Below are 14,247 nucleotides of genomic sequence, written 5' to 3' on the forward strand. Positions count from 1 at the left end.
TCCTCCCTAGTTATCTGTCCAAGTTTCTTGTAAGCTTGTAAGCTTCCTTTTTGTGTTTAAGCACCCCGAAAATGTCTTTCTTAAGCCAAGCTGATCGCCTGTCATATCTGCTATTTTTTCTGCACATCGGGGTAGTTTGTTCCTGCTCCCTCAATAAAGCTTCTTTAAAATACAGCCAGCTCTCCTGAACTCCTTTCCCCCTCACACTAGCCTCCTGGAGGATCCTGCCCATCAGTTCCCTGAGGGAGTCAAAGTCTGCTTTTTGAAATCCAGGGTCTATATTCTTTTGTCAGGATCCTGCACATCCATAAGTGAGGAAGGGCAGACTGACGACCCTGAGCTGGAGGATGGCACCCCTAAAGACAAGACAATTGATTAAATCGAAACCAGGACAGGATAACCCTCTCAAAGGTGTTTTGGAATGTTAACATCAAAAGATAACACCAATTAAGGATAGGTTTCAGAGTAGCAGCCGTGTTAGTCTGTATTCGCAGAAAGAAAAGGAGTACTTGTGGCACCTTAGAGACTAACCGATTTATTTGAGCTTATGCTCAAATAAATCGGTTAGTCTCTAAGGTGCCACAAGTACTCCTTTTCTTTTTGCGAATACAGACTAAAACACGGCTGCTACTCTGAAACCTGTCATCTTGCATCAGAGACACTGTCCCAAAGCAGGTCTAATGCTTAGACCTAGGTATCAGTGATTTCAGCTCTGCAGCATATAACAAGACTCTCAATTGAGTGTAAATTAGCTCTGTTATTACACAGTGGAGAGAGGTAGGGTCAGATGGTGTCTGGGGCTCTTGAGCAAGGCTCACACCACCAAGTGCAAGTACCGATCCTGATCCTCCTACCCCAATTCAGTAGGCTTTGGAACCTATGTCCCCTGCCTAGAGTGCCATTTAGTTGAGGGTGAGTCCCTCAACTGGGAAATGCCAAGTGCAGTTCTGCTGCTCTTGATTCGCACAACAAGGATAACAACCCTTTATTACTCCTGCCCCAATAACAAGGAGACTGGGGATCCCACACCAGCCAAAAGTGATCATTTGGGCAAGCAATCCCATCATGTTGAGCACCTAGGCAGGGTGCCCATGCAAACGAGATCAGCTTCTGAAGTCCTTTTCACAGCTCACCACTGGATGTCAGGGGAGAGCTCATTCAGACTCTGCTTACATTAATTTTGTAGTGAACCTGTCTCTATTAAATATAAATCAAGTATTTTGTATTGTTTAAAACATACAAGCCATAGGCCCTTTTCTTTCCTCCCCTTAATTCAATAGAATTCCACTAGTGTAAAAGAGGAGAAATAAAGGACTGTGGGTAGAATTTTCAAAATTGCTCAGCATTGGGCTAAATTTGTTCCCACTAAAGTCAATGAAGTGGCTCAATGTTGAGCACTTTTGAAAATTATCTTGATATGTCTAATATAAGAACTCTATTCCAATTATGTCTACTGATGTAGTGCTAGATTCTGACCTTTTGAGATGTTTCAAAAGCTAAATTGTATCTTTGCATGTTAGATATAATCAAGGTGTGTAAATCTTGGACTCTTCATTCCACATGGCTTTCTGTGAAGATTTTCTCCAGATTTTGACAGATACAGATTCTCACCTCTTGAGTTTTGCTGTGTTTTAAATCAAAATGTTTAAATTGAAACTCAGTTGAAACCTGGCTTCCCATCAAAACCATGTGAAACTTCAAATTTTACATAGTTCACAGCATTAAATCATGTCAGGCTCACTCACTTCGTAGTCAACTTCAAAACCAGATGAGCATAAGCATGATTTGAGGATTAATTTAAAATATTTCACACAGCTCACTGTATAAAACACATTATAAACTTGAATAAAGGTTGCAATTGATATAAAAACATTTCCACATTGGAACCAGATATTTAAAACTGACTCTAAATAGATGAAAACACATATAGTGTTTCCCCCTAGAAAAACTGGCTGTTATGTCTGCCAACTAGTGGCCAGATATGAGAATAGACTTAACCAATTAGCAGAGTTCCCCATCTGGTGGTTGGATTCCCTGTAGAGGCTTCTGGCATATTACTATAGCTGAAACTCAAACCAGGGTCCTTTTCTGGATGAGCCAAAAGGGAACCCTTCTCATCTCTGAAGGAAGCTCATCTCATCCGAAAGTCATTCTTCATGTATCATCTTCTAGCTTTTCAATGAAGAAAAGATGTTCCTCAGCTACTTCTCAAAGGCTGTTGGAAAGCTAATGTATGGTTCTAACAAAGTAGCTGCCAGGAGACAAAATGGCAGGTATGTGGAAGTCAAGAGGAATCATTACTATGTTTGAAATATGGAGAAATTTTTCTCTGTGAAAGGAGAGTTGTAAATCTTTCTACATTGAATTTATATGTAAACTGGAGGTAATGACCTCGTAACATCGAAACAATTCCATAAAAATCCTGGCAACAACCAATAGCACAACCATGCTGCTAAACTCTACTTCTGAAATCCTCATCAGGTCCTTCATTATCTCCCTGCACTGACTATTCTCACACCCTTCTCAATGGCCTCTTTAGACCCAGCTCTTGGACTCCAGCATATGTGTTTACTGAGAGGTAATTACATTGGCTGAAAACCTCTTTAGCCAAACAGAGTTTTGGCCAAGCCATTTCATTTTTGAACTGGTGTGAACAACAGGGTGGGATGACTGTATGTTCACTGTCACTTAGTTGTAATGCTCATTGCCATTATATCTAAAAATCCCCAAGGTACTGATGAAATACATAATGTAAGATGTGAAAGCAACCAGATCATAAAAAAAGAAAAGCTCATGGAGTTGTTAATTTTTGGCATCATGTAATTAAACCACCTTTTTAATGTTATTTTTTTGCTAGTGTCTAATTAGCAGAGCCATCTGCCTAAGGAGTGCTGGACCATCTGTCTGGAATGTTGATCTGTTCATATTTTCCTGGTTCCTGACTAATTAACTTATTTCTCTATGAAATGTAATAGTACATTTTGTTTTTACACTTCAGAGAAGTGTATACATAATATATGTGTATTTGTATTAATACATCCATTATGAGTGTCTGTCTGTCTACCTACAGCAATACAGGTATTATACAGGGTGCAATTATGCTCTCAGTTACATGACTGCAGCTCCCATTGACGTTAATGGAAGCCAGGTGTTTTTATTCTCCTGTATCACATCTAATAATAGAAACCCTAACCAACAAGTCTTTTTATGACTTTTTCAGATCCTGAACACGACTGACACTTTCTTATTGATTAAGGTTATGATTGCACATTCTGGCTATACTGAAATATACTGTATATAGATTGTTTTTCTTGTTTGCAGTTTGTAGCATCTCTGGAAAATTCATGTCAGGACTTACTATCTGCTGCATTGGATTGTGCACATGTGCACGTGCACACACACAAGCTCTTTCCAGTGAAGATAGCAAGGATTTTTGTCCTTCTTGACTATTGTTTATCCAATAAATGAAAGGGACAGCTAAGCATTCTTTGCACTTTTCAGATTTTTTACTATTTGCCTTCTGCAAAGGTATCTGAACAAATTGGATGGCATTTGGCATTCCTTTCCGTTTCCCTTGGAGCCAACCCATCTTCATACATCTAGTTTGCTTCCTAAAGATATTACTATTTAACTTTTGAACAAGATTCTACTGCCCACCCAATCTTTAGACAAAATTATTGAAATATTTTATTGCTGCAAAGTATGCAATTATCCCCTATAGTTCTTTGATGTTGAAAGGGTTCTCAAAGTCCGTTAGTTATCACCAGAACTCTGCTCAGCCTTCAGCTTTCAGCTCAATAGCAAAGTTGACACTGTAAACCTAGGTGGAACAGATTTAGGTACAGCATTATAGTCTTTTCCCAGTCCGATGGTGGACAACCCAAACTAGTGGAAAAGAGAAAGAGACAAATAAAGGTGCCTATCTGATATGAGTACTTGGGATCACCAGGAGGGTTCCTAAGTTGCTGGCGCAGGTCTTCCTTCCAGGTGTCTTTAGCTTTCAGGAAGCAATGTGCTTACAGAGACAGACCAATTTATCCTATTTTTTTCTGGGTGGTACAACTGGGTTACTCTTCTTTGAGAAACTGGTGTGGGTTAATCAAATGGCAACTCATGCGTGTGACAAAGACTTAAAATGTCCAGCCAAAATTAAAGTTGTGTCCCCTTTCACCATCCAATCAGAAGATGAGGCATCACTTTTGAAGTCTTGCAACTGGGTCTTACATTCCAGTATATTTGTGCAAAACATCTTATGCCTTACCGGTTTATGTAAGACTAGTTAGGTCATAGCTGTTTGTATGGCCATGGTGATACATACATTGAACACCTGCTGGCTCATCCCCAGTTAGCAGCCTACTTTAGCAAGTTGCTTTCCATGGCTCCCTCTTGAAGTGCATCCTCTGGCCAACTTCACACAGTGTGCTTGCTCAAGTCGTATTTTCTCCTCAGCACTTTGCTGACTGTTGAAATGTCTAGCTTAAAGTTCACAGTCTGAATAAAAGCCTCGCCACTGCTTTTATGATCTTTAATTTGTTTTAACTGTCCAACATGCAGTAACACAATGTCATTTTAAAATTGCTGTTCTTCAGCAGGCCAAAACAGCTGTATAGGTTTTTCATTTCTGCTCTCCTTATTTTAACAATAATGTTAGGAACTCTGTATATATGGCTGACCTGTGTCTGTGCATTAGTGGTCAAACATATAGGTGTACTTTGACTTCTATATTTTTTTTGTGGGGGCAGTTCCAGTCAGGCCAATGGGGCTGCACATGAGTGGGGGGTGAATTCCATGCCTAACCGAGTTTTGCAGTTTGGGGAGGGGGGCAGCACCCCTTCTGCCCCTCCCCCTAAAATATGCCCATGGTCAAACAGTTGCATTTCTCATTATTCAACTCTGTGTTCAGCCGTCCTTAGAACACATTATTTGATTCTATCTATTTATCCATTTGCAGCATTGGTATATTTCACTGACTTGTAGTAACATAAGCATACTTGATTGCAAATAATATCCTTACTTTGCTAACTTCATCACTAATTTAAAATATATCACTATGAACACAGCCCCCTTCTTTTCTTAGCAGGATGCCCCTAAAGTAAACCCTGCCATTAATTGTACAAGGTCTTGCATATAGCTTAATTCATAAAAATAGTTTATTCAGTTTATTTCCTTATATTTACCCCAATAAAGTATCTGACAATATCATATAGTGTCTTAATATTAAATGTATATTTCAATTCATTCATTCAAAGTATATTTGAGAAAGGAAAAAAGGGAAGTTTCTTTTCAGCTACACCACAGGTGCGGTTAATAGGCTTGCCTGCACTGAGTTCCATTACATACTCTGGTGAAAGACTGCAAAAACTGTGCCATTGGGTTTTGAGTTTCTACTCTCTCAGGCCTTTGACTTTTCTCTCCTGAAAAAATCTAGATATCTGGGCAGTTCTCACTTAGCAATAACTTATAATTTGGGAGGTTTAGTCAATATATAGGAATCTCAAAGGAACTTGTTGAGTCTGAAATATTTGTAGAGATGTATGTGGAAACTCAAAGTGACCACTTGTATATGAATTTGTTTTGGAAGAGGAAAGAAGATTCCCCCCCAAAAGTCATATAATCTAGTGTATTAATCACAGAGCTAAGAATAATTAGTTTCTGAATTTTGTTCCCATCTCTGCTACCGACAAATCGTAATCATTCTTTGCATTTTTGTAGCATTTTGCATGCATTGCTTAATTATGCCGTGCAACTTTGTAAAGGAGGTAAATATGATTGCTCCCATTTTGCAGAAACAAAGACTGAGTGAAATGAACTAAGGTCATACAGCAAGTCAGTGTTAGAATCAGACAAAAATAGAATTCAGTGATCTTGACTCTCAAAGCCAATGTTCATTCCAATAGATTAGAAAATAAATGAAACTGCAAGGAAATCTACTTAATCTTTCTCAGTTTAGGATTCCAGATCTTTAAAATTGGGGAAATAATATTTTTTTTGGTCTGTGGCAGCAGGTATTTTAAATCTTGTGCAGTACATTTTCACCTGTGATAAATACCGTTGGCTCTCTATTATAGGTAGTGGACTTGTGGCAGTGGTAAGCTGATCTGTGAGAGGAGTACCTCTGCCAAACCATGTGTTGGATGTTAAAGATGGGCACCCAAAACAAAGCTTCTTTTGAAAATTTTCCCATAAGTATTGTGTTTTGGGGGCATTGCAGTAGAATGGATTATTCATGAGCCTATGAAACGGGACTTGGATTCTAATCTTTTTCCTTTCCCTACTCTACAGTCTGACATTGGGCAAGTCACTTAATGTCTGTCTCAGTTTCTTCATATTGAAAATGATATATACCAGCTTGGTACAGGTGTTGTGAGATACAGTGTGTGTAGCGTTGTTGTAGCTGTGGTGGTCCCAGGATGAGAGAGACACTATAGGTGAGGTAATAACTTTTATTGGACCAACTTCTGTTGGTGGAAGGGACAAGCTTTCAAGCTACAAAGAGATCTTCCTCAGGCCCGGAGAAGACAACCAGAGCGAGCAAAATACAAGGTGTGACAGATTGTTAAGCATAAGGGGTTTACTCATGCTGTAGGATATGCTACATGCTTAACATGTCTTCTTTCTCTCCACTCCCCATCCTACACTGATGACCTTCCAGTAACTCCTTCTACATTGGTACCATAGTAGAGTTTAAGCTTCAATGCTTTTATGGGTTAAAATTTCCAAAATCAGACACTGGCACATACTGCTATACAACATTTAGACTTATTGTGTCCTGGTGGTATTTGCTTTAGTTCTCTGTTCTAAAGCAATCTTTATAATACTCTACAAACCCAGGATACACTGGTATGCTAAGAACAGTCTTTTATAGAGTACATTTGTGAGATAAAACTGCTTTTTGTACAAAAGAGTTAAGGCATTGTTCCCTTTTTAAATAATACCTTATGAGGGTGTTTCATGCTGCTAGATACAATTTGTTACAAATTCTCTGGTCATTCACTAAAGGATTCTTCCAGACTGTTTTAGAAGTTTTCAGTGAATCACCACTGATGTAGAAATTCATCTGCAATAGAAATTGTTTTAAATGGAAAGGAGTCTGGGGAATGAGGGGGACTGGTTATAAGGTTGTTATTTTTCTGAAAATAAACAAACTCGTTCTTGGGCTAGTTGAAAAGGCAAATCAAAGAGTACTGTGTAGTATTGTCTGGAGGCTTTTCCTTCCCCTCATTTAAATAGGCTTTCAGCCTATTATTTTTACTAATCACAGAGTCTTTTTACTATTAATACAATCTCCATGAAAGGTCAGCTGCTGCAAAAAATTAGCTACATTAAATCAGCATGAGTTGGCTTTGGTTATTTAAAATGAAAATGGGGCAAACTGTGGTTTAAATTGTTAAACTGCAACAGTTAGTAAAGAAATCACAAGTTCTTTCTGGTAAAAAGCAAATGCAGTCAATGACACTTTTAATCTAAATAACAGATATGAATACACACCCTAGATGTGAAAGGTACCATCTGATATCAAAGGCACTCTTGATTATACAGTATATTTATTTATTTATTTATTTATTTATGCAAATATGCACATGTATCAGTATGTACACACTGAAATATACACTTCATAAAAGTTACTTCATAAAAGAATATACTTCCTAAGTCATAGCTTTTGAATATTAGATCAGGCAATAATAAGGTTTAATTCATACACTAACACTACAGTGTTACAGCTGTGGTATAAATATGTTGAAGCAAAGAGACAACACAGAAATTAAGCTAAATCACCTTAGTTCCATAGTAGACAATTTTAGTGCTGTTGTTTTGTATGTTTCTTTTTTCTCTCAAGCCAAAATGTAAGTTTTCGTGCTTGTGATTAGTGCTGGATTGGTAGCCTCTTGAATTTATACTGACAGGAAGGACAGCAACAGTGCACGCTTTCCCACAACATGATGACTATGTCTCTCAACAAAGTTGACCTCAAATGCTGTGGCGATGCAGGCCATTTAACTACCTAGACAGACAGATCTGGGGATAGAGCATCTTTTCCTCTCCATACTTATTCAATCACTTTGCTTTGCTAGGACTGCCAGGAATAGTGCTAATTAGTGCTGACTGTGATTTTTCTGATGTAAGTAAGTGTGTGCTTGGTCTGGATTGAAAACACCAATCACACTTTAACTATGTCACTAAGCAGCCATCAATAAGAATGATATATGTTTCTGAGGAAAAAAAATGATAACAATATTATATGGATTCTCCCCAATATCAGTTGTTAATGTGAAAGAACTATGTACCATGAACATGACTGTGTCAGCTGTCTCTATCTGACACTCGTATGTGTTTTGTACTTTACTTATCTTTGTCTATAAATATTTTCATTGGTATGTATTTCAGGCAGTGGAGTGGCAGTGTGATGAAGCTACTAAAAGAGCCTGTTACAGTAAGGGCAAATCAAAGGTAAGTACATGACAGCTGTGCTGCTTAATCAAAACTTATATTTGGTTGACAAGATATCCAGTAGAGCCCAGTATGAGACTAGTCAGTGTACAAACCTCTTCTCTATAAAGTTCTTGCTCTCCTTCTAAAAGTAATGCAAGATTCTTTAGGGTGGCAATATGGCATTTCCTGGAGTGTCGGCAAAGAATATAAACAATAATATTTCAGGAAACAATATTTCAGCTGCTTCCTTCCAGAACCCATCAAAGGCCCTAGAGTAACAATACTCCAGTTACTTAGTTTGTGTCACTTTACTTTCTTAGTCCTACAGTATGTGAAATTCAGTGGATTAGATTCTGATCTCATTGGTGTAAATCTAGATTAACTCCTCAGAAACCCTTCCATAATACACCATTTATCTCTTTGGGTATCAGGCACAATTTTATAAACTTTTCTCTTTCTGTGCCACATGAATTGCCCCAGGATTTATTGACCTTTTCAGAATAAAGGTCTGAAATTCACTACCTCTGTAGACATAAGACCTGCTATGTTTCTGCTGTCCAGAGCCAGATTCCAGTTTAACCAGCTACATGTTTTTTAATGTACACAGCATAGTTGAATGCAGTGCCAAGAAAGGACCGGTCCTATGGGCATATAAAAAGAACAATTGTTTGTGAGTTTTTAGAGGTGCATTAACTAACCAAATTTATTTGTGTGACATTGTGCAGAATCTACTTCACAACTTGAGCATTTTTTTATCTGTTGCTGCTTATGTTTGCCAGTTGTGAAGGCACTTGTATCACAACCCTATGTGTTCACTGTAAATAAGTTACATTTTAGAAATGCTAACGTTATGAACCTACATTGCTCATTGAAAGAAATGAAACAGTATCAGTTTTATAACTTGTATTCAAACTTTTAAACAAACAAAAACAAAATCAAGAAAACCTATCACCAAAGTTAAGCTACTGTTAGTAATACTAAACTAAACTAAGAATAAAATAATACAGCTATCACATCAAGTCAAGAAGTTAGTCTCGGTATTGGAAGGGAATCAAATTAATCAGATCATCAGATTAATATAGCAAATAATCAATCCTTATAAGAGGGATCTCAAAAGGAGGCTCTCTCCTTGGTTAGAAACCCCAACTAAAAAAAATTCACCCAAGTCAGTCAAGTCTAACTTGGATCTGGTTAAATATTTTTATACTGAAAACAAATTATTCTCTAATACTAAAACCACAACCTCAGAGCCAATTATAAAGCTTCTTCTTTAGATTCCAGTTTCAGTGTGGTGGTTAACCCTTCCCCAGTCTCCTCTCCCCAGATTGCATTGTACAGACTCTAACAAAACTCTTGGATAAGCAGAAGTTTGAGAAATCTTATGTACCAAATATTATGTATGACTGTTTAAGTTTGCAGAGGGTTAGCGACTGTCCCTCCCACTCCAGCTCAGTGGGAGGCCACTCTGCCTCACTACATCTCTGGGGTGCCACCCCAAGGAAGGACTAGAGCTTTGGCTTTTAGGCAGGGTGGAGCCAGCAAACAGTGTAGGCTCTTGGGCCCTAGGCAGGGCAGAGCAACCAAGCAGTCTTAAAGCTCAGGCCCTTAGGCGGAGCAGAGCAAAGGAACAGTTTTATAGCTCAGGCCCTTCAGCAGGGCAGAGCAAATAAACAGTCTGACGACCCAGGTCTGGCAGATGGCAGGCAGACGCAGGCCTCTTGGCCTAAGGTGGGGAGGCTGCCACCCCAGGAGTGGAGTTGACAGCAAGGAGTAGGGGAACCAGGGCCCACCCTACTTCACCAGGTATCAGCCCAGGGACCTACCAGTAGCAGAGTGTTCCATCACTGGGTCAGCGAGGATCCAACCGAAACATGGTGACATAGAATCGAGCAACAACCCAACTGGACTAAAGTCTGTTTTCCCTGGCCACTTCTTACGATCCCCTTGCTGGGTACCTGCATTCCACAGGCGTCCTCTGTCTCCTCAGGATATGCGGCGAGCAACAGACCTGGCAGCTCTTCACCTGGGTCAATCTCCTCTGGGGGCAAGGCGTGACTTAGTGCGGGTTCAGCTCCAGGGCTCTACAAGTGGCCTGAATAAGTCTGCTCCCTTCCCTGACTCAGACTCAACTGGGTTGGTGGCTCTGTCTTTTATACTTCCTGCCCTGCCCCTTGGCTTCCGGCAGGAGGAGTAAGCCTGATCTGGCTCTGTCCACCTGGGATTACAGAGTGACTCCTCCCTCTCCAGCTCAGTGGGAGGACACTCTGTCTCATTATAAAGTTCCTTAGGACTTTTAAACACAGAATATGGAACATACTTTAATGAATAACTTTGAGACTTTGGTTAGGGCTGTTTAAACTGGGGAACTTTTTTTGGTGCCTTCCCTTTATGACCTTGATGGGTGCTCATACACACATGCATTCACACAACCACCCTTCCACACCCTAAAATGAGAGAATAAAAAGGCTGGATTGCCTCCCAGCTTTAATAGAAGCAAAAGACAATAATAGAAAAAGGAAAAATAAGATACGTAAAATAACAGGGGGATTGCTAACACTTCAGTTTTCATGGCCTTCTGGATTGTCACAGAACAGGAGCTGTAATTGCAGTCCAGCAGCTAGATGGTGATGTTGCTGGCACAGCATTTAGTGGCATCCTTCATGTGCAGGGAGACGGGTCAAAGGCTGGTGTAGCCTTTTTGTAGATGAACTGGCTTCCTTTCTTTAAGGTGGTTGACCTTAGGATTTCAGGAATGTCAGTCATCCCTCAGGTGGTTTGCTGACCCAAAAAAACAAGGCTTCTTGGCCTTCCATTTATTTCTTATAGTTTTTAATCTTTGCTTACTCCACCTTGCAGTGCCTCCCTTGAAAGTCTCTGAGCAAATCAATATGGAGCCACACAAGTTGGTCAGTTATTGTTTAAATTAGGTCATTGTTAGTGAGCTTTGATTTTGGGAAAGTCCTGCTTAAGCCACCAATTTTTTTAAAAAAAACATTGCTTTGCATACCACAGAGACTAGGTCCATGACACCCACCCTCCAAAAAATAAATAAATAAAATAGAAAAAACAGAACAGAGGCCACTCTTGTTGAACTGGACAAGGCCATGTCCATGTGAAAAAGTCTTGACATGAAAATATGTAACCAGTTTATGGAAAATTGACCCCAAATCCTATAAAGATAATGGATTGAAAAGACCCTAGCAACTACCAGCCTCTCAGCATTCATCCATCAGCAAGATAAAATAAATGTAAACAGTTTAGGACCAGATGTGATCTCCGAAACTCACTCAACGTTTCGCTGCCAAGTTTCAAGTGGCTGGGATGAGAATCAGCACCTCGAAATTGAAGGTCCTGGTCCTTTCCTGGAAGGAATTGGGCTGCTCTCTCCAGGTAAATGGGGAACAGTTGCCCTTAGTGGAAGAGTTCAAATATCTAGGGGTCTTGTTCACAAGTGATAGTAAGTGGGAGCGTGAGATTGACCGGCAGATTGGTGCACTGGTGACAGTGATGCGGGCGCTGTACCTATACTTGGTAGTGAAGCAGGAGCTGAGTTCTCTGACAAAGCTTTCTGTTTAAAGGTTGCTCTGTGTCCCCATCCTCACTTATGGTCCTGAACTTTGGGTAATGACCAAAACGATGAGATTGCAGATACAAGCGGTGGAAATGAGGTTTCTCTGCAGGGTGGCTGGGCTTGCTCTCTGAGACAGGGTGAGGGGCTCAGCTATTTAGGAGACCCTTGGAGTAGAGCCGGTACTCCTCTGGATCAAGAGGAGCCAGCTGTGGTGGTTCAGGCAACTGATAAGGATGCCCCCTAGGAGGCTTCCGTTGGAACTCTACCAGGCACGTCCCACTGGGTGGAGGCCCCGAGGCTGACCCAGGACGCACTGGAGGGATTGTATCTCCTGGCTGGACTGAGAACGCTGGGGAATCCCCTAGGAGAAGCTGGAACCTGTTGCAGAGGAAAGGGAGGTCTGGTCCTCCCTACTCTCCATGCTGCCACTGCGACCCTCAACAGGAAAAGTGGCATAAAGGAGAAAGAAGAAAGAAGAGAAGATGGGCCAGATGTCACCATTCTTCTTATAAACAAGACAATTTACAGTAATCTTCATATTTAGAAACTAGGACAAAAATCAAACAGCTTATCTTTGTAAGGTTGCATCTTGATAAAGAAGAGATACCTTAAAACTTCTCAAGATAAAACATTAATAAAATAAAACAAAAATAAAAATTATTAAAATGTGCAGAAGATCTCTGTTCCTACATACTCTATTTTTCTCACAGAATCTGTTCTTGTAAATTTTTTTCAAAAAGCACATCTACAAAAAATCATACATTGTATCTGTTTGAGTCATTAAATATGATTAAATCCTTATGAAGTGAAGTTAATGGAAATGCATTTTCAAAGCTAGAAAAGATTACCTATTCTGTGACATAACATGACCTTTAACTCTAGTAACCTAGAAGTTCTAGTCTATTTAAACATTCAGATTAAAATGAGACTTTATATATATATATTTAAAAGTTACTGTAGTATGTTCTGTAGGATTATGCTGTATAGAAGTACATCAGTTAGGCTGTACATGCAATTTACTACAATGACCTTTGCTGTTTCATGAATTAAAATGAATTGAATTAAAAAGGTAAAGAAAAAACATAAAAATAAATCAAAAGCAGTAATTACAAAATTACTTAATAGGCTTCAGGAACTTAATTCAGCAGGACACAAGTAAATGCAGTTACTTATATCCAGGTGCCAAAACATCTGGATCCAGGCATCTCGTACAAATGCTCTCACTGCCTTAAACATAGTCTTAAACATATTCACCATTTCCACTTGTCAATGATTAAATAGAAAGAAAGTTCATTCACATCACCGTTTTCCTTGCTAAATTCAGGAAAATAACTTTGCTTTGTAGGGATGGCCTACCCTATTCTATTTGGGATTGATTAAAATACTGATAAACTCACACCCATGGCAAAGATGTTGTGGACAGTAAAGAGGCAGAATTATAATTTATTTGGAAAAACTTTACTGAATATATAATCTATTAAGAATCATATATGTAAAATATAGCAGATTGAGTAATGCAAAGGAGAAATGAAGTATGAGAGCTGCCGGATGCCGTACATTGACTGGTTGGACTTTGAGCTCAGTAGACAACTTCAGTCCTGGATCTTTTGTACAAACCCAATAGAAAAACCATTAGTAAAATAATAGCTGAGGACTTTCCAACTTACTATATTTAAATAGACTTTGAAATATCTCTTTAATGATTTTGAACTTTGTGTTTGTGATTCTGAAGAATTACATGTCTCTGATGTACAAAACAATATTGTAGTGTTGTTTTTTTTTGTTATTTAGTTTGACGTTAATAATTTGTGTTTATAACTGTTATATTTGTGCAAAACTAATGAACCATTTATTTAGAAAACACCAAAATGATTAGGGATGGGAGGGGAATAAATTTAACCACTGCATTAGGTTTTAATAGGTCATTGCCACCCATGCAATTATAACGTGTTTTCATAGGCATTTATAGTATGACGAATTTTAAATGAGTTTCCCAAAGAGGCACGGGTGCTTTAGTAACTTTTGCAAACTCAGTTACCATATAACCAACTTTCATAATTTTAAAATTAATTGTCATAAATGCTACTGGCAGATAGCTCACTTCAGAAGAGAGTGAAAGATAAAGAAAGAAAATGTGTCAAATGAAATGTTAAAAAAATCACCTCCTTGTATTAAGTTTCCATGTTGTTTCTGTAAATCACCTATGTCCTTCTCATACCTATGGAAGCACGGTCAGTATCCGTGAT

The 14,247-nt window shown here is 39.0% G+C and overlaps 1 protein-coding gene across 5 annotated transcripts in view; it reads left to right on the forward strand.

Moving 5' to 3' along the window:
* The window catches only part of SEMA5A (semaphorin 5A), a 659,545-nt gene that overhangs the window by 372,497 nt on the left and 272,801 nt on the right, over positions 1 to 14,247 (forward strand). For all 5 annotated transcript variants that reach the window (XM_084619687.1, XM_084619686.1, XM_084619685.1 and 2 more), the window contains one exon: positions 8,386 to 8,448. In XM_084619687.1, the coding sequence (XP_084475813.1) occupies positions 8,386 to 8,448 (63 nt within the window). The remainder of the gene's footprint in view (positions 1 to 8,385; positions 8,449 to 14,247) is intronic.

This window comes from Lepidochelys olivacea, assembly GCF_965140295.1.
Source record: "Lepidochelys olivacea isolate rLepOli2 genome assembly, chromosome: 2".
NCBI classification, from domain to species: Eukaryota; Metazoa; Chordata; order Testudines; family Cheloniidae; genus Lepidochelys; species Lepidochelys olivacea.